We start from the raw sequence: 21,304 nt of genomic DNA, 5'->3' as shown, positions 1-21,304 counted from the left end.
TCCTGACCTAGTGCTGTAGTTATGATGATGCATAAAATAAATCATTGCAATTACTGAGGCAGTCTCGAGCACTTAGTAACTCAGGCAATTGCTTCTTGAAACATGACTGAACTGAAGAAAGGATCATTAGTTATTTCCCTGGAGTACTTGGGTATTGTAACCCTCTCCACAGGGTTCTATTAGGGAGTTAAGACCTGGTCATTTGTTCACACATCTCATTTTATCTTTCCTTTACTCAAATGCTCTGTGACAGCTGATGAATTCCAGAGCGTGTCTCTTCTTCACCCACAGCATCTCCTTGCCTGTCAAAGTTCAGGTCAAATAGCAAATGACCAACCGGGTGGGAAGGAAGAGCCCAGCAATGACAAAGTAAACGGGTTTAAGAAGTCATTACTGGAAGAACTGAGACATATGACATCATAAAAATAACTTCCTGAGTAAGGAGGAAGAGGTTGGTTAGATGTGATCTCAAGGTTATACACAAACGTGTATATACCTGTAGAAAGCTATATAACTTGTATAAAGCTATGAAAGTCAGGAAGGAATTGAAGCCAAAAATGGGGGAAGGAAGGTCAGGATTGGAAATACATGGAAGTTTTGATATTTCTTGGGTGACATCATAGGTGTTGGCAATGTCCGAGTAGTCTGTAGTATGCTGTCTGATGGTAATGGGGTGTGGTGTGAGGAAGAGAATGGGCTGAAGAGGAAGAGCTAGAAAAGGGCAGCAGGGAAGTACAGTCAAAGCCCAGCGACTGATGGATATTTGGTGCTTTACGGATGGGACTGGCAGTAGAGCCAGAGAGAGTTGTTCTAGAGAGTTGTCTCATTAAGAACAGGGAGGAGGGGAGGCCTTCTCCGGGAGAGGTTGTACGTTGGCTGCTGTGATAATATCAGAGCCAGGCAAGACATGCAGCAGCCTGGTTCAGGGCTGATTCAAGGGGAGATCAGATGTCCTTGTTTTGGGGGCGGCAACATCCATGAGAAGGGTGGGGTAGATGGCTGGAGGCGGAAACCGCTCCAGCTGCCCCAGTGCGATGTGCTGCTGCACGTCTGGCAGCTCTTCATGCTGTCAGGAGGAGTTTTTTTCCTCATGCTGTTGTGAATGGTCTTCCGATGCCAGGGTGCAAAGTGGATTTGAGTGGTACACTGTCATTTTTAAGGTTTCACGGTCTTGATTGAGGCGATTCCTAGCAAAACATTCAATGTTTGGTCTTTTTTTTTCAGTATTTCTTCCTATTCTAATGATACATTTGGTTAAATCACCCCCCACAAAAATAACATTTTGGATTACTTCTATCAAGTTTTTGCAGAAGAGACAGTGAAATCTGGACTGTGCCACACTTCTGCGCATGTTCCTCCACAAAGGAACCATTCTGTGCGGAGGAGGCCACACAAGCGCACAGATGAGTATTTGCTCAAGATGCCTTACATCTCATTGCAGATACCATGTGGTTTACCAGTTGCCATGGTAGCGATGCATTTTTCATTCCATAACTTGAATAAATGTTGAGATTACCCTTGGTATAACTAACTTACCTCCCTCCTAAATTTGGGCATGATTGTATTATCTAAAGAAAGCAGAAAGGAAACTCCCAACATTCATACCAAAATAAATTTTTAGGGCATATAGTTATTTAAGAAACAGGTACATGGTTCCATCTGGAACAAGATAAAATAAACTTAATATGCAGTTACTTAAAATCACAAAATGAGAGAAATGTAAAATGTTACTTCATAATGTGGTGACTGGCATTGTATATTTTTCTGCAATTTTTGTTGTTTGTGACAATTTTATTTTCTTCAATACATGGAAATGTAATTACATTTATCATTTTATAGTACTATTCTTTACATAGGCATGCAAAAAAAGCACTTTTCTACTTTTATTTGTCATAATCTTGGAATAAAATGTCTTTATTTCTTGTGTTTCAACTTCCACTTTTGAATGAATTATTGCTGACAACGGCTGGTTAATTGTTAATCCACTCTTTCCCACTCCTCTTATTCTTTTCTTTTTAACTTTTGCTAAATGTGGACAACAAACCCGGTACCAAAGCAAGAAGAAAAAAAAAAAAAATGAGCCTTTAATTTGCTCCTGTGTGTGTAATGTTAGAAAAAAACATGCCATATAGAAGCAGTGCCATTTTTCTCATTTCTATAGTGGACTATTTGTTCATGTCAGTGAGCATTTTATTCTACAAAATAAATGCAGAATCAAATCTGCTATTAAATGGAAGATGTGAGCTTTATTTTTCCTTCTAACTCCTTTTTCCTTTCTTTTTTTTTGTCAGTCTTATTGCATGCTCTATGCATTGCTGTCTACTTAGGATACATTATCAAGTCTGCGAGTTATTAGTGGCTTATCTATTTTTGAGTGATTTAGATGCATGAATTAATTAGCAAGAAAAGAAACATTAGAAAGCATTAGTAAAAAGGCTGGCCATTTCAGGCTATTTGGAGGGAGTTAAAACCATCGTCTGAACCCAAGAATATTATAGTCAAAGTGATTCACACTTTTTTCAAAAGAAATCACAGCATTGTATCTAACTTAGTTGAAAACAACCACCAGAACTCAGGATTTAAACTCTACTTTGGGACTTCTACTGCTGAACTAGAAGTTAAATACATTGATTTTATTTTAAACATTAGCTTTGGATCTTTTTTTACTCTTTTACGTGACGGTTTTTCACACTTGCTATTAGAAGCCCATGTTAAATGTCAGTGCATTTGAGAGAGTTTTGTACTGGAGTTCCTGAGAATGAGATCGAGCTTTATATAGTATTCTCAGTTTTAGAGTTTACCTTCAGGCTTTTGTGAGGCCAGAACCAGCTCCTGGCCTATGCTGAGTACTCTGTCGTGAGAAATGAGCCATGTCCTTCTGTGAGCATAGTGCTTCCACAAAAAGATATATGCCTTAGAGCGATAAATGTCGTCAGCAGCATCTCAGTTTAACAGACAAGTTTTTGTCTTCCTAGTTTGGAATTCTGGCTTATAATATGGATAGTGTATATATTTAATTTTATATCTTATTAAAAAATGGAGTAATGGCACTGTCAGCATTGAGAGGTGCAATGGACATAAGGCAAGAGACGAAGGTTTCTCTGGCAGACAGTAAGTGGATAAGTCAGTTTTTAAAAATAACATTTAACTTCACACCAAATATGAATTGGAGTGAAAAGCAAAGAAAGGGATCATCAGTCTTGTCTGTTTGACTGAGAAGTTGTATGTGCCCAACACTGGTAATTAGAGCAATGTAAGACTGACAGCGTCATGTATTTACTGCTATCCCTCTTCCATTCCTTCAGGAGACCTTATTTATCGCTACATCCATTATAAAGGTTGTAAGGCTTTTGTACATGTGTTCTTACCAGGGTGAATATTAGTTTATGCTAATAAATTAAATCAACTCATGTTAGTGAGCGATCTTCTGCAGTTTTCAGTCTTGTTGGAAAGCTGTATCGGGGCTGCCATACAAGCCAAGTTCCAGCCCTGTTGGATGTTAATCAAGTTAATATCTAGTTCCCCTCATATCCCAGTAATTTCTTGAATTTCACCCTTCTGATGTTAAGATTATTCTCAAATGTAACTTCTGTATATCTAGTCAATCGTCTTCTGTTCTTCTTTCCCTGAGGCGTATGGCAATGGTAGTATGTGTTATCAGCCCTGGGTTATCTGGGTTAAGTCTGCAGTCCTCCTTGAATCCTCGGCAGTCCTCCCCCCTTCCTTGCCAAGACATAAATCCTGCAGTTTTTGTGTCACTTCCCTCATGCTTGTCCCTGCAGCTAGGGTTTGATCCACTGCCACTGGCATCACTGGAAGATGCTCTTAGGTAGCTGAGGGATTGAACTGTTGCTTCATCTACATATGCAAGGGAGACATGTCTGGTGCTTGAATTTTCTCCTGTAAGAAACTTTACATTCTTAGGGGGAAAAAATGAAAATAATACAATTACAAAATTCTCTTAGAGAAGAAGCGTAGATATAATTTTCCTGCCACTTACTCTGGAAACCTTAGGACCTGGACCTCCAGGCTGTAGCCTCAGGCCCCATGACCTCCTGGAGGGCAGGGGACACAGAAGCCCTGCGAGCCTGGGCTGGGCAATTTGTAGAGGTGGTGCGGGGAGCCCGGCAGGCTGCTTTCTGTTCAAACTGACATGTTCTGGCACTGTTTCAGTTGTCGTGAATCCACATTTTTTCAGTAGAAAAAAAAAGTTGTTTTGGAAAATTTCCAACTCGCTCCACACCATACCACATTGACTGCAAGCCCACTGGAAGGGATGGTTGGCACCTATCCCTTTCATTCTACAGTCACATTAATTTGCCCTGATGTGATGCAGTTTTTTCTACAAATATACATGCTCTAGGCCTGCAATTCTTCCATATCCTGGTATTTTTGAAGTAAGCGCTGCCCTGCCAGCTGTGAGAGAACGGTAACAATATTGATACTGTCCTCACGTCTTTTGTCTCTCTCTCCCCGCTCCCTCCTCCTTTTTTTTTCCTCTCTACTTTTGTACGGTTACAGAGAGAAGGTTTCCTAGGTTGTCCTTGCCAAGGTGGAGCTCTCTGTCAGGCTGTCAAACTTATCTAATAGCTGTGAAGGGCATGTGCTCCAAAAAAAAGGGAAAACTGAAATGCATAGCCTTCAGTTGTCTTAAAAAGACATTTTTCATTATCCGATAGACTTGCAGAGTGTTAAGGTTATGATATCATTACTTCGGTGGTTGTGACACCAGTAATGGGTTTTTTCATGTTATTTCAGAAAGTGCGCCCTTTTCCCTGTGTTAGACATATTGTGTCCTTCCATTAAAGCCTGATCTGTAAAAGTGCCCTCACCTTAAATGATGATATTTGGAGGTAACTGGGGGCCAGGCAGGTGTAAGGACAATTTGGTGTCAATTTAGGGCATTTCTTGCTACTAACCTCCTATGAAATGCCATGTGAGCTCCTCTTCTCTTGCTCCTTTTGTCTTTCTTGGAACTACACAGATTTTTTTTCATGTTTTTTAAGTGGCCCAACCTTGCTTGCGGTGGGACCACTGCTTGGGATCATCATGCAGCTGAGTGGTTTTTTTTTGCTCTCAGACCCAACTGCAGCCATTCTGCTCACATAAGGACTCACGTTTAGCAGTGCCTTATTCCCATGAGCGGCTTCGTTCTTCTTAGTAATAGGGAAAGCAGAAATAATCCTACTCTCAGCAGTTTTGGGATTACAGGCAAAAATTGAGTTCCTTGATGTATGACTGTGTATGGATATTAATCTTTTCCCTGATGCCTGTTGTCTGTCATCTCTGTCTTACCAGCACTGTCCTTTTGACCCCTTTACAAGGGTAACTTGTTATTAACGTTGCCTTTGCCGCAGATACTCGGTATGCAGATGACAGCACCAACAGTTTTTCAAAAAGAGCTTGTTCTGTGCATTATCGGATGTGATATTCAAAATTGGCTCCGGCAACAAAGGATTTTGATTTTTTTCCCGTGATGTTGCTCGTGCTCATTTTAGCACCATTTGTGAAGCTGATGAATTCAGAGGAGGTTGCGTTGAGCTGAATGTTGTCTCTTTGTTGTGCATCTCTCAGACAGATAGCTCAGTGTGAGACCACTGGGAAGTTTTGGTCTGATCCCTGGATGCTCTTTGCTGGGGCAGGCGGTGGTTGAATAATTTAAAGCATTTTATGGTTTTATAGACTGGTCAAAAGTTGCTGAGAGCCAAAACAAGATCACTGCGTAAGGCATTTTAATGTCATTAGTGGCTTTCTGTTTCTCCTGTTATACTATGAATTACAGCATGTTTATGAAAGTAAATTTAACAACTGCAGAGGGAAACAAAAATATTAGAGTACAAAGAAGAACTGGAGAAAACTTATTGAGATGAGAAAAACAATAAAATGTAATATGGGCATGCTATGAGCTGTATTTTATAGTGAAATAAAATAACACACAGCCTTATATAAGAATTTTTTTTATTCTGAAGAATTGCTATATGAAAAGCTGCCGTTGATGTTCCTGCAGTCTTGTAAGGTAATTTTTCCCTTGAAATTTGGAAAAAGTGGTGATCATGCAACTGACTACAAAATAGGCAGTCCCATTGAAAATATTTCATGCTGTGATATTTTAAATAGAGGTAGAATAGTGGTAGCTATTTTTTATTTTCATCTTCCTAGAATAAAGAGAGAGTTAAGTGCGGCAGAAGAAATACCAGTCTCCTCCTTATACAGCTTGGATGAGCTGTGCTGGTGACTTTGAAATGCTTTTCTCCTGCTGTAGTTGAAAGTGAATCAAGCCTATTAATGCAGATTTTGGTCTATCTTGAAACTGAAATACAGCAACGTATTCTGAGATGGATTATCCACAGAGATCAGAGATATTGTCGTCCATCTCCATTTTAATTGTGATGTGTTCATTTCCATTTTCTCGTCAAATAAAGAGGACTGGCCTGTAAAGAATAGGGTCATTTTTGTACATCTATTTGTACTTTGGTGACTTTAAATCTAATTCTTCTTCACAGTAACTGAATCCAGGGAGAAACATACAGAAGCAGGCAATCATCTTTACTCTTTGATAGACACTGTCTGAAAGAGTGTCTCTTACAGGAGAAGCTGTTAATAGAATGGTTTAAGATTTCTTTTTAACCTTCTTTGATGTTTGTAATATAATATTTTTGTATTTTATAGCTAGGACTCATCTCATTGTCTGCTACTAGCATTGGCAAATGCCTCACATAGTAAGACTTCATTTTCAGTTGTTTCTAAGAGTTGCTGCATCTTATCTGCTTATTCTGAAAGGTGTCAGCCTTTTAAATTTTTTAATGAAAAATGGAGCCAACATGGTTCAGAAGGTGCTAAGGGTAAGGTTAGGGGTAAATACTGTTTTGCTGTGTTAAAAAAAAAAATTCTGGCAGTAGTTCTCTGAAAAGATGTTATGCCCTTATACTTCTGAAGTGGGATCTGAAATGCCTTTGGGGAAGAGTCTTTGGGTTTTTGCCATCTTCATAAATATCCACCCAATCTGGGCCAAGTTAGAGGCCAAAAAAATGCAGTTGGTACATGCTCTCTAAAGAGTTTTTAGAGCTTTGCAGGTTCATATTTGAAGGCTTGGTAAGCTCTGAGCATACTTCACCCTGAGCTGTGAGGGGTTTTCTTTACAACTCCAGCTCTCGGCTGTTACAGCCAGGATCTGCTTGTAGGTTGTCATGGGCCTGGACGGAGCTCTGAGCTACAGCAGCTGTAGGACCTCAGTGTCACACTGCAGAGGCAGGCGCTGCCAGCCTTTGCAGTGGGTAAAGCAGGGTGTCCCAACAGATACGGATGTTTTGTCTCAGCTTTGGCCCAGTCCCACAGCAAGTACTCAATAGATGATGAACAAGGCAGAGCCATAGCGAAGGAGCAGGACATAGGGTTTGGTTTTTTTTAAAGTCTTATTCAAAGATGCTAAATTAGAGAAAGCCAGACAGTGTTTCTCAGTTTTCAGACTTGACCTTTCTGTCTTTATCGTGTTTCTGTAGTTCTTCTTTTGCATAGGTAATGTGCCAGGGTTTGATTATAACATCCAAGCAAAAAGATACCTGCCCAGGAAAACAATCAGTCTTCTGAAATTAGGATCTTGTTATTTCATGGCTTTTATCCTGCTCTGTCCCCTGTTTGAGCACCTTCCCTGCACTGCAGGAAGCCTGTTTACACTTGTGCTTCTGAGTCCCCTTCCAGCCTCCACTCTCATATTTCACACCTCTTACATGGAAATATTTGTGTATGAGCAGGGAAGCTCCATGGATTCATTACAGGAGGACAGTCTCCTCTTCAGAACATGAACAGCCCTGGGAATTCTTCATGTATGCCTTTTCCTGTACCTCTCAAGGGCATGCCCTGGCACCAGCATCAAAAGACACAGAGGCAGAAGTGATCAGTGTTATCTGATTGCGTTAAGTCAGTTTTACCAAATTATGCTATGGAAACAAAATGTTCCTGCCCTCCATAACTCCTAGAGGAGGCAATTTATTTGTTATTTAATGTGATTTTGAAGCAGATAGCTTGTGTAAAGTTTGCTTTCTTGTGTGTTGCCCAAAGAAGATTCACTCTGCCTTTGCTTGGTTGTTTGGCAGCCGGAAAATCTGTCTGCAGACTGGATTTTCCATGCTCCATTAACTTTAGTCAGGTTATCTCTTAATTGCTGTATTACTTCTTTACCCATTGGAACCAACAATGTGGGAGTCTGTCTGGATCTGGGGTTTGCTGGGGTAGCTCTGAGTCTAGTCTCTTTTTTTTTTTTTAAAAAAAAAAAGCAAATGGAGAGATATTGAAGAAAAATTCTGTCATTGGGAAGTGCGGATTTTGCATTGCTAGTTAGGGGTGTTTCAGCCTAAGAGGCACTTCAGTAGTGGGTAAGGTAAAGAAATAAATCTTTGCACAGTTGTCCTGTCCCATGGAGGAATGATGTGAAAATGCAATTTCTTTTCAGTGAAGCAGGCTTCCGAATGTACTGTGTCCATTGCAGAGCATACTGATTTTTGCTGGTAGAAAGTAGAGCAGCTTTTCAGTGCTATTTCTAACAGTGGATATTTCTCGTAGGAAGAGGGGAGGCAGCACATTCTGGGTGTTAGTTCCTCTTTTAATTAATTAAAAGGCCAAACCCAGGAATTCAAGGGACATGGAAATGTTCCTGACAGATAATGAAGTTACTGGTTGCTTTGGCCAGAAAGTGGATTCTTCCCTGTCAATTGCAAATAACTCGGAAGCCTAATGCCTTCCCTAAGGAAGCCAGCACACCGTGGCTGCTTTCAACTTTACCGTACGTGCCTTTGCTTTCTCCTGCCCCAGCGGTAATCCAGAGGGTCGTATTCCTGCTCACGCAAAGCATAACCTGCGCAAGTTAAGGGCCGCTAAGCAAGGACTTCCAGCTGTTTCATTCCTGTAAGCATATAAATATTTATACCACCCCAGGGGTCCTTTCATGCTGAAAATAAAGGTAGCACTTGTCTGCTGTTAAAATATATTACCCAGGAGATAAATGGCTTATCTCAGTATTAGGAAGATGGATGAGAGGAGTGGAAAATTTGCCATCATATTGGTTGGAAGATCCGCCAGGTCCAGAGGGCCTCACTGTTTACTTGAAACTCCTGCTGGGAAGTGACGTAGAGGTTGATAGGGCTGTGTTAAGCTATCAACAGATGATTAACTAAAAGCTGTAATAAATGTGAGATATAATGGTTGACACACACAGAGCTTCATGGACGCTACCTAAATTTGCTACTGATGGGCGATGTGCACCAGGGATTGATGCCAGCATCCAAGCAGGATGCAAATTATTCTTTTGAAGGCACAACTGAGACAGGGAGAGTCTGCACAAGTGACTTGCTCAAGACCACATGCGAAGTGAGCCAGCGATTGACCCTTGCGGCACCTCTGGTGCTCTATGCCCTCCTGTCCCACCTCTGCGAACGCACAGGTCCAAACATATTCTCACCCAGGCTGCTGGGAGTCATTTCCCACCCTCTGCACTGAAGGGAAGTAAACATCAAGTAGGCAGCATGAGGGGCTCAAAGCCAAGGTGCCAGTGTAGTTTCACAAGTTTGAACTGTAATTCTGCTGTTGATCTGCAGCACGACCCTGAGGTAGCCTCTGCCCCAATTCATCTGCCCGATCTTAAAACAAGAGAGATGGTAATGCTGGCCCGCTGTGCTCCTCCGTGCTTGGTGGAGGCTGCTTAAGAAGAGGCTGCATAAGGGTCTGCAAAAGTGTGGGGAGGCTTCGTTGTTAATTGGTGGTATGGTGAGAATGTCTCTTGAGTCAGTCTGGTGACTTTTAGGGACTCAGCTAGGGTGCCGCCTCGCTGTTCAGTACACGCTGCTGGCACTTGGGGGCCGCTTGCATCCTCCTCCTCATCTGCCGCTGGATTTAGATGGAGCATGCTGAGAGCAGCCTGGTTTTCTTCCAGCAAGAATTAATTACTTCACAGACCATTCAAGATTTTGATAAATGAAGTGTGCCTTGATGTCATTTTAGAGTAATATCTGTAGTGAAATCAGAATGTGTAAAAATTGGGAAAACACATAGGATTTGTCTTTGTGCTTTGCTTTGTTCGGGTTAATTGTTGTTGCTTGTGGTATCATTAAAGGGTTCAACTGAACACAAAAATATGTCATGCATAAGTGGGATTTTAATGAAGTATATATTCTTGCCTTAAAGTGAAATTATTTTTAATAGAAGATAGTAAAAGAAAGAAATTCTCTATCCCTCCCCTTTTTTTGGAAATGATTATTATAGATAATGAAAATCCAAATTGAACCTAATTGGCCTTGGTTCTGCACAATTTTTGTCTTTCCTGATAAAATAGATTAATTTTTATCTCCCTTGAACTTGATAAAACAGGCAAGGACAAGAGGAAGAGCCTTATGAAAATCTCACCATTGGGGCACTTTATGAGGTTAATTTGCTTACAATTACCCAAAAGGTTTTTTGAAAGTGTTTCTGCTTGGTGAGATGCTCAAGCAGGAACAGTGCCTTCCAGAACAGACCGTTGTTAATGTCTTTTCAGTATGAGAGAGCTTTTGCCATCCCAGTGCTGCCAGCTGCTCATGTATGTAACGTATATGGGTATGCTTAAAATCCATTCCCATATATGTGGAAATAGATGGTTTGTATAAATACATTGCCATACATCACATATATGCCCCATATGTGCTGCAGTTTGGAATGGCAGTGAGTACAGGGAAAGGAGGATCTCTCTTAGAGGATGCCAGAGAAAAGACAGAGAAATTGAGAGATTTATTTGTTTGGATAAACCTCCCTGTTACTGAATTACTTTAATGCTGCACCTGTTTCTTGTTCGTCCTCTCTTTTTCTTTTGCTGCTTCTTTCCTTGCAGCTTTTCAAATATGTAGGCAGCAAAAAAACCACGGCGAGTGAAATGGAAGATTACAATTATGCATCAGTATTCCTGTAACGCGGCTGCTCAGTAATGTCCCCTGGGAGCGTTACAATGAATATCTGACATTAATTGGCTCAGTACCTGTATGTCTGACCTTGCAGAAATTTCATAGATCAATTCTACATGTTGTTTACTGATGAAGAAAACTTCTCCAGGGCAGAGGCTGCATCTTTGGACATGCCTGCACCACAGTGACAACCAGAAGCGGCAATCAGACTCGCTGGGTCTTAGAATAGGAAATAAAATAATAGAAAGAGGGATCATAAAGTGGCTTCTCTCCCTTGTTTTGCCAAGATCTGTTCCTCAGCAATTTTTAGCCCACTTGAAGTCTTTGTCACTGCTGGATACCGTACACTTGATGCACAAATGCTGTTTTTTCTCATTCGAGTAGTGCATGCCTTCATACGTGTGTTTGACATACTGAACGATCTAACTAAACCAGGTCAGAATCAGAGGAACAGCAGCGACTGGGCGTGCTTGCATTGAAACAGCTGCCTCTTTTGTGTCACTCACCCTCTGGTGATGGAATCTGCCCAGAGGATCTCGCAGGGGGCTGCGAGCAGCTATTTGGCAGTTGCCGTGTTTCAATGCACCCTGCTCAGTCAGCAGCAAACCCTCATCTCCTGCGCTGCACAGTCAGCTGGCTTTAGCTGCTCTGTGGATGCCGGCTGCGTGTGCAGAAATGGGTGATTGTTCAGCTCCCTCCTGTTTCGGGGAGCTGAGAGGGAGAAAGTCAGTGTCCAAATCACAGCTTAGCCAAGATTTTAGCAGGGCCTGTTGCACTAAGGCAAGGGGTAATGGTTTTAAACTAAAAGAGGGTAGATGTAGACTAGATATAAGGAAGAAATTTTTTTATAATGAGGGTGGTGAAACACTGGAACAGGTTGCCCAGAGAGGTGGTGGGTGCCCCATCCCTGGAAACATTCAAGGCCAGGTTGGATGAGGCTCTGAGCAACCTGATCTGGTTGTAGATGTCCCTGCTCCTTGCAGCGGGGTTGGACTGGATGCTCTTCCAGCCCAAACTATTCCATGATTCTATGAGATTCACACAAGGGGTGGTCACTGGGCTTGACCTTCTGTGGGGGTGTTTGTTTCCCAAGATAAAAAGTTGTTGAAAAGGAGGGAGATTTCTATACAGAGTATTTTAAGGGATGCTCAGAGGTGTACACTGCCTGCCTGTCCCGCTGGTTCAGTTGCCTTTGTTGAAGCACAGTAGAGCAGCTTTACAGAGGGTGCATTCCGCTGGTCTATTACTGGGGTGCTCGGCACCGCTTCCCGCTTTCTCACCATTGTTACCTGTCCCCAGCCATCACCTCGGGGGCGCGGAAACCCGCATCGCGTCCCCCCCCCCCCCCCCCCCCGCGAATTAAAATCCAACAGACGATGCCAAGAGCCTCTCATAAAGGGGAGCCCGTTCCTCCTCTCTGTCCCGCATCCCCCCACCCCTTCTCGATTTAGGCCTCCGGCGGTGGGCACTAACCGCTCTCTCTCTCTCTTCCCCCCGCACCCCCCCCCGCCCCGACGGAAGGCGGACGATGGAGGCGGCGGCGAGCGGGCGCGGGAGGAGGCCGGCGCGGCGCTGGTGCTGCGGAAGGTGTGGTCACGCAGCCCGGCCCCCGAGCGGCGCGGGAGGTAAGGCTTCCGCGGCTCCGGCAGCGCGGCGCTGGGCCGGCCGCGGCGGCGGCGGCGGCAGCGGGCGGGCGGGCTGGGCGGCCCCGGGCCGGCGATGGGCCCCGGGGGGCGCGCCTAGGGCGGGCGGGAGGGAGCGGGCCGGCGATGGGGAGCGGCAGGGCGCGGGTGCCCGAGGCGCTAGCGGGCCGCGGCGGGGAGCGGCCGCTGCCCACCTTCGACGTGCCTTACTTCAAGTACATCGACGAGGAGGACGAGGAGGATGAGTGGAGCAGCCGCTCGCAGTCCTCCACCGAGGATGACTCCGGGGACTCTCTGCTTTCCGACAGATACGTGGTGGTGTCGGGGACGCCGGAGAAGATTTTGGAGCATCTCCTCAGCGACCTGCACCTGGAAGCCGCCCAGGACAAAGAGACCGGTAAGGGGCGAGCCCGGCTGGGCGGTGGCGGCCGGGAACGGGGGAGAGGTCCCGGTGGCGGGAGAGCGGGGCGGCCACGGGGGTCGCTCCCGGGCATCCCCGGCCGACAGCGCGGGGAGGGAGCCGTGAGGGTGCGGGGCGGGGCTGCGGGAGCTCGGGGCTGCCGGAGCCGCTCCGGCTCGGGGGCAGCTTGAGCCCTTTTGACGTTTGGCTTTCGCTGCTGCCGGGGCAGGACCCGTGCGTGGTGTGGTACCCGCATCTCGTCAGGCAGCGGCTGCCATGCCCCCGTTATTCTCTTCATCACAACACTTGCCGTGCCCTTCAGCCTCCTGGAGAAGTGCTCCTTGTGCCACCGCCCCAGGACGTCGGCACCTCTTGTGTTTCGTAAGAGCAGCTTATAAATGTTCTCGTAACAGCCCACAGCCTAATGCTGTACCTGTGTGTCTTCAGCCAGAGACTGGAATTTGTTCCAGCCTACAGCAATTATTACATTGATTGGGCTACTTGACATGCAGTTTAATTTTCGGCTGAATCTCTTGGCTCTGTGCACAGCTTGCTGTCGCTAAGAGCTCCTGGGGTAGTTTATCAGAAGTGCCTGCACCCTGCGATTTGCAGATAGTTTTAATGAAGGCAACCAGGCTGATGTGACTTTCGGAGGTCCCGAATACTGGAGAGCTGAAGAAGGCAGCTGGCTGTAAACGGAGCTGTGCCTTTCATCGCTCCCAATAGGGCTAAAATGCATACTCCTGCTGCCCGTATCTATCTCTCTCGACAAATGAGATTACTGAGAATAAACACACTTTAATCCTTTTAAGTGGCTGAAAATATAAATAACATCTGCGATTCCCAGAGGAACGCCAGGATTGGGTTCTCGGAACAAGTCATTAGTTTAATGTGGGACAATAGCCGTATTCCTCCTGCTGATGCGCGAATGCCCCGAAGAAACATACAGAGTGTCTGCTGGTGATATTATTACGGTATTCCTAGCGCTGCTTTTGTCTGCCTAGACATTAATATTTAGTGCAGAGAGAGGCTGTGATTGTTTTCCTTCCACAGATGCCCTCAGACTGGTTCTGGGTGTCATTTACTTGAGCCAGCTCTCAGTGTAGGTAGGATCCTTCGTTGGCCCTCTAAGGTCAAATATTAGATCCAGAATAAGTTTCCCCATTGATGTTTGTCGTATGCAGCTTGAGGGACATTAGCTGCCCTCAGCAGCTATAAAGACATTATGTCTTTATAATCTGCTTCAGCTTTTTTTATGAGCTCACAGTCTTGCTGGAAAACAATGAAATTTTCACTAGTGTTCTGTTTTGTTCACTAGCGTTATATTTTAGTGTTTGTAAATACAAAGCACTCTTTACATAAAGCCTTACATGCTGTATACATACTCACCTTTTCTTTCTTTCCTCTTTGCTCTCTCTCCCTCCTGTCACCAGGAGGTTGTTCCTAAGCCTGTTCTTTTTGTTATAGGGAGGGGCTGGTAGACTGCCCTCAAAAGAAATGCTAAACCACGACTTGCCCAGTTCTTAGCAGATGGTAATGTATTTAAAAGTCAATTGGCTTCCCCTCACCTCTTCTGCCTTATCCTAGCTCCTTTTAGAAAGAAACAATTAGCTCTGCCCTGTAGCCAGGGTTAACTGTATCTCAGGGACAGGATGAAGTAGCTGTGGCTTCAGTTTTTTGCCGTGACAAAGAAGTGTGCTAAACCTTGCCCAGCGGCCCTCCGCTTCCTCAGGGGTAATTCATCCTATACTGTTTTCTTCTGACTTTATTAATCTGGTAATAGAGAACTTTGTCAAAATAAAAGACTTCGGGATGTTCCATGTTTTATCCACCAATGTTTTACGTGATGGATGCCCCTGTAATGGTTTTTATCAGTCTGTTTTGCAGACTCAGTGGCATTTGGCATGAGGAAGTATGGGATATCAGCTGTACATATGTACATCTTTGTGTGTGCACCTGAAGGCATCCTTCTGCTGTTTGTGTGCTTAGATTTGCTGTTCTTTGTATTTTTTTGTAGTTCCAGTCTGGCTCATCTCAGAGGATGGTTGAGTTGCAGCATCCCGCAGGCTTGTGTTTTAGCCGGCATAGCTTTGCGGAACATAAAAGGACAATGTTGTTGTACCCAGCTGCTGCTCCTGCTGTCGATTTGCCAGTTCCAGGATGACTTCCTCGGCCTCTTGTTTTCCCTGCAGTCCCCAACCTGGTTTGCTTATTTGTGTCTGTAAGGAACATGAGAAAGGGCTGTTCTTACATACGCTGGTGCACAGGGGGCTGTTGTTCTGTTTGACCCTTTGTGCTGCTTCCCAAGGAGGGATGCTCTGCATGTTTTCATTTCCAGCCTTTGTATAAAAGATCATAACTGCAATCCTCTGTGGTCATTAAAAAGAAAAAAAAAATCCACTATCTCCTGGGGCAAGTGTGGTCCTAGAGCACTGCTTTTTATAAACACTGACATGGCTGAATGATGCACTGTGTATTGCTCCCAGCCATCCTCCATTTTCTAGCCCAAGTCAGCAGGTGCCACTCACAGCTGGGAAAGTAAAGGGAAGCTTTTGTGCTAGGGTGGCATAAATTTAACTGGGGTCTCTTCAAAGCTGCCACTAAACCTATAGTGAGATACCTTAAGCACCCTGCTGCGGCATCCTCTTTTTTAAAAAAATAGGATGGAAACACCTTCTCTTACTTGACCTGAAGAAGTGTCCCAGTGTCTGTGATGTGGCCGAACACTGATGGCAACTGAGGACAATAAACGGGTCATTGCAACGTGCACAGCTAGACTAATCTATTGCTCAGATGACTTCTGTAGGCAAGGATGTCTGGAAAGCCTTCAGTCTGCAAGGCTCTTTAGGCTTAGCTACTTAATAACAGTTTAATGACTGAGGCGGGTTTTTTTTGCGATGACTAAGTCAGAGAGTATCTGTGAGGTCTTGTGGCATCATCTTAAATCGGAGCTTGCTGGTAACAAAGTCTTGCCAGCCTTCTGTCTCAGAGGGATAAAGTTTTCAGAGTTTTAATCTTACTGATTTACTATGACCTGCAATGTACCAATCTCCAAGAAGTCTGTTCTTGTTTCCCCACTGTGAAATGGCTGGAAATTTTAAATTCCTGTAGTGAAGAACTTTTCTGAGTCATCGCTAAAGTTGTTGGAATCACTGGGGGATGTCTGCTGAGTGCATACTTGAGAGAGCAGTTTGAAGTTTTAAAAATTGACCAGAATGAGACACTTTAAATATGTCAATAGCCAGGCAGAAAATGCAAGGCATACCTCCTGGGCTAATCCTCATCAAAGATGGGGATTTAAACAAGTAATCTCCAAGAGGCCAAATCTTAATGTCACAGTATTTTTAATCCCTCCCATTGACTACAACATTTATTTCGGAATTGTTGTTCTCTTCTGCAAAAGCTTTTATTTCTTGGGCATTAGCAGCTTTTCCTTTGCTGGATGTTATCCTGATCTAGTCTTGGAAGTATCTTATGACTGGTGTCTATCCAAACATACCATCTTGCCTCACAGTGATTGCATTCAATGTTTGGCAGCCTCTGGAATGACACAGTGATCATCACATCCACTGCTACTTCTCCAGGCCTGCCTGAATCCCTCAGACCATTTCCTTCAGGCCACGGGGCCACCTCTTAGGCAGCTTAAGCAGAGCATTCCTGGAACATTTTTTACAATGAGGGTGGTGAAACACAGGAACAGGTTACCCAGAGGGGTGGTGGATGCCCCATCCCCGGAAACATTCAAAGCCAGGTTGGACCGGGCTCTGAGCAACCTGATCTGGTTGTAGGTGTCCCTGCTTATTGCAGGGGGGTTGGACTAGATGACCTCTGAAGGTCCCTTCCAACCCAAACCTTTCTGTGATTCTGTGAAAGAGAACATAATCTCTCCCCTCATCACATCTGATGACACCGCCTGTCTTTTAGCTCCCTACTGTGGGATTCATTTTAGGGAATGAGTAGGGAGATGGAGAGATTAATTTGTGAAGGTCTTTGAGGGCAAGAAGTAGGGGGAAATGGAGATCTGGACGAAGGATGTAAATGAGGAATGATATGACTGGAGCAATGTGTGATGGTGTTAATCTTAACTGATGTATCTTTTTAATTAACTGAGTGAAAGAGATTGTGGCAAGGGGAAGGCATGATGCTTTTGTTAGGCTATCACAGAAGTTGGGATGGCAGCTGCTGAAATCCTGGAGAAGGGTTAATGGAACAGAAAAGGAGGATGAATCCTCATAATGTAGCTAAAATTGATGCAGAAAGGTGTAGATATGGTCTGAATGTCTTGGGATACGAAAAGAAAGGAGTAATGACTTTTGTACCATGTTGTGTCACCTTGTCTGTGACTGTGGATGGTCCTTGTATTAGTGGGAACTCTCCCCTGTCATGCAGAATGAGTTTTAGCTTGGGGGTCATAACACAGCATCTAGGTGGGGCCCTCAGACCATGTCTCTTTGTCCTAGAAGTGCTATGTAAGTAAGGGTTACTTTTGTTTAATCCATTCTGTTCCTGCACTTGCACCAATGACACTGCTTTGTTGTTGGATAAGGGCACCCTCTGAGGAACTGTATGTGACCTTTTAGGAGAATGATACTGTCTTGCGTGAGTGTTAGTCAGCTGCTAAGTGATGTGAAAAAGCTTTCATTTTCTATGTGTTTTCTTTTGTTTAATAATCCAGGAAAAAAAGATCTGATTACTTTTTTTGTATTTTTTGTTTGTTTCTTAGCTATAAAGGATGCTGTTAGGACTCTTGCTCACTGTGCGTTATTACTGATGAGTAAAAGATGTTAAAAAAACCCATACTCCTGTGACTGCCTCACAATCAATGAGAGTGTATGTGATGCATGTGGACTGATATTAAGGAGAATGAATACTTGCCCAACACTTTGTGAACCTATCTTCCAGCTTTTAGGTGAAGAGAATAAATGCCTGCTAGCTATTCCTCTTACCAGTCTGTTATAATTATGTGTTGTCTGTCAAATTTTGAGGGATTTTGTAAACTTTTCCCCAAAGTCTTAGGAAAACTTGGTGAACTGAGTGGGCTAAATGCATATTTCTGCCATAGGAGAGGAATAAGAGTTTACCAGAGTGTGTGGACCAACATCCGTGTAAGAATAGCAGAAAAGCTAAAATAATAACTTATCTCAGTATTCAGTGTGAGAGAACCTGGGGGGTTTCTCGCACAGGACCATTGCTTCATGTAGCATGAGTCTAAGCTGCCTCAAATTGGAGTGTCAGTAGAACTAGGTTTAGAATAAATCAATAAAATGAATAGTAACAAATCACCAGGATCAGATGTTACTCCCCAAAGACTCCTAAAGGAACTCGGATATGAAATCGCTGAACTCCTAACAGTGGTGTGTAATCTATCATATAAATCAGCTTCGGTGGCAGAGGAAGGTGGAAAATGTGATGCCAATTAAAAGAAATGGTACTATTTGAGGAATGTCTAAGCAATAAGGTTGTCATTTTACCAATACATTATTCCAGCATAAACTGGCGCTGCAGTCAAAAAAGGCAGCTCAGCCTTCCCCAGCCCCTCATTCCTGCCGCTGCACTGGTCCGTCTGTGCCTCTACAGCCTGTCACAGGATTCTGTAGGGGGTCGAGTAGGGAGCTGCTCCGAGTTGATACTAACCAAGGAAATATTGAATTATTAGTTTTAATCTGTCAGTGGTACGAAGTTTGCCCCTGACAGAGGGAGAGGGTGGCAGGGAGTGGGAGATGCACAGGTGAGGAGAGCAGGAGAGAGGGATTGGTACTCCAGCAGCTGGACTTGCTGGCAGGAGTTTGATTAGATGCAAAACTGCAGCATAAAGTTATGACTTTGTTTTGGGAAAAGTAAAAGCAGAAGGTAGAAATGCACGCAGAAATATCATACTGAGGTGTGATGGTTTAACCCGAATCACCACACAGTTTTTCACTCACCCTCCCGCTCCCCGTCCCCAGTGGGATGGGGGAGAGAATTGGGAAGGAAGGAGAACTCGTGGGTTGAGATGAAGACAATTTACTAAAATAACAAGGGAAAACTACAATAATAACAGAATATAAGGATATTAAAATATACAAAGTGAACACTATATGTTTTCTCACCACCCGATGTCCCAATGACCGATACAGCCCGTCCCAAGCAGCGATCACGGAAACAAAACCGAGCGGGAAGCAAAGGAGCAAAAGGGAGCCAGCAAGGTAGAGGGAACGATGCCAGCAAAACGAGCAGGAAAGATGGATGCCAGGAAGGCAGATACCCACCCTGGCCTGCCCCCACTTATATACTGAGCATGACGTTTATGGCATGGAATACTCCGTTTGGCCAGTTTGGATCAATTATTCTGTCTGTCTTTCTCCCAGCTTCCTGCATCTGCAAATTAGCAAGACTTGGAAAGTAGGACGGTGTCCTTGGTCTCATTCACAACAACTGGTATCATCAGGGTGTTTATCAACATTCTTCACACATGAAATCCAAAACATACCAGCTGCTGAGAGGAAAAATTAACTCCATCCCTGCCAAAACCAGGACAGTATCCACCCCATACCATCTACGTCATGCGTATACACACACAGAGAGATATAACTAACTCCTTCAATCTATGGGCTATCCCTCCAAAGTCTGTTGACTTCATTTAGTCCATGACTTTGGGCTCCATCTGTCATAACAGTCTCTCAGGGCAGGAGAGATGGAATGTAGTATGGGGTTGTTGCTTGCTGCATCTGGAACTCGCAGTTGGTACATCTGGCGTGGCTGGTGTATCATGTCCATGGTCTGCGAGTTGAAGATGTTGATCTTGAGGAAATTGTTGGGCGCCAGTTCCTGTTCCATCATTGTTGCATCTCTCTTGGTTTTATTGAAGCTCATTCTTCACTGATCAGGGTGTTCCTTGCTGCAATACCTTTGGTATGACATATAAGAACTATAGAAATGGTTATATACAGTTCAAATTATTGGCTGTTCTCACCCAAAATCAGATCTCCTTGAGCTACACATCGGACTTCCCCATCCTCCCGCATCACCCACCAAGTACATCCAGGTCCTTGAGCAAAAGCAATCCCACGGGTGGGTTTGCCTTTGCCCAGGGGAGGAATAACCCAGACCGTCTTCTCTAACATATTCCTTAGATGCACCACAGGGACTTTATCACCCTCTACAATATGTAACAGTTCTGATTGGGCAGGGCCAGCTCGATTGGTGGGTCCCAGAATGTTAACTAACCAGGTGGCTTTTGCTAAATGTTTATGCCAATTTTTGAAGGTCCCACCACCCATTGCTTTCAGTGTAGTTTTCAGCAGTCCATTGTACCGTTCAGTCTTTCCAGAGGCTGGTGTAACTGCAGTGTCGGTAGCTGGGGCTGGAGTAGCCGCAGGGCCAGTAGCTGGGGCTGGAGTAGCCATGGTATTGGTCGGTTGATTTTTTCTGCCTTCTTCCTGAAGGTGCTGCGCAACGTTAAGCAGTGTTTGGTAGATACTAGCCAGTGCCCAACACAAAGCGATAAGCTTTACCTCTTTAGAATAGCCATGGCATTTTTCTTTCAAATATTCGATCACTTCATCAGGATTCTGTAGTTGTTCGGGAGTGAAGTTCCAGACCATTGGAGGTGAGAAGTTCTCTAGGTACCTGCCTGTCTTCTCCCACATACCATGCCACCCCTGCCCCTCCAACCTTGAGGCAGATCTCCGGGTGATTTTTTTAAATAGTTGTTTAATCCTAAACAACATCTGAAACATATTCAGGAGACAGAGCAATAGGAGTATGATGGCTTGCACATCCCAAGGATATTCAAAATTCTCGAGAGCTGATGTGACTAGCTCAAAAGAAAAAGGGAGGGTAAAGGAGTAGGGGAAGGTACCCTCCTCTGACTTCCCAATAGATTGGTTCTCCAGGGAGAAAAAGAAAAATGTGCGATTATTAATAATTCTTAACAAATGGCGTCCAAAATACAGAGTTGCCAGCAATGCTGAAAACAAGGACCAGACTAATTTCATGACCAGTGATGTTACCATATCATAAGCCAGTAGTGCCCAGTAAAACAAAATGAGAATTCTCATCCATTTCCGACAAATGATAAACAGCATCAAAGGAAATATGTGATGCAACTTAGGACAGACATAACACAACCATGTGAACAGGTAGTACAACATTGTGACCAGGGACTCAAATAAAATAGTGAGCACTTGTAACAACTTTAACACACTCTAGTCAGATCTGTCGTTACCTCAACCCTTCGTGCCCCACGTTGGGCGCCAAAAAGACTGTGATGGTTTAGCCCGAATCACCACACAGTTTCTCGCTCACCCTCCCGCTCCCTGTCCCCAGCAGGATGGGGGAGAGAATTGGGAAGGAAG

At 44.2% G+C, this 21,304-nt stretch overlaps 1 protein-coding gene and 1 long non-coding RNA gene across 4 annotated transcripts in view; both read left to right on the top strand.

Moving 5' to 3' along the window:
- The window catches only part of RAPGEF5 (Rap guanine nucleotide exchange factor 5), a 161,585-nt gene that overhangs the window by 80,343 nt on the left and 59,938 nt on the right, over positions 1-21,304 (top strand). For all 3 annotated transcript variants that reach the window (XM_086742514.1, XM_086742515.1, XM_086742513.1), the window contains 2 exons: positions 12,447-12,550; positions 12,877-12,965. In XM_086742514.1, the coding sequence (XP_086598640.1) occupies positions 12,447-12,550; positions 12,877-12,965 (193 nt within the window). The remainder of the gene's footprint in view (positions 1-12,446; positions 12,551-12,876; positions 12,966-21,304) is intronic.
- Positions 13,646-17,913, top strand: LOC147601620 (uncharacterized). Its single transcript, XR_015257882.1, has 2 exons — positions 13,646-14,501; positions 14,986-17,913. It is a non-coding gene; the product is annotated as an uncharacterized LOC147601620 (long non-coding RNA).

Source organism: Chlamydotis macqueenii, chromosome 2, assembly GCF_036417535.1.
Source record: "Chlamydotis macqueenii isolate bChlMac1 chromosome 2, bChlMac1.mat, whole genome shotgun sequence".
Taxonomy (NCBI): Eukaryota; Metazoa; Chordata; class Aves; order Otidiformes; family Otididae; genus Chlamydotis; species Chlamydotis macqueenii.
Note: the sequence above shows the minus strand (reverse complement) of the source record. Positions and strands in the feature narration are given on the sequence as shown.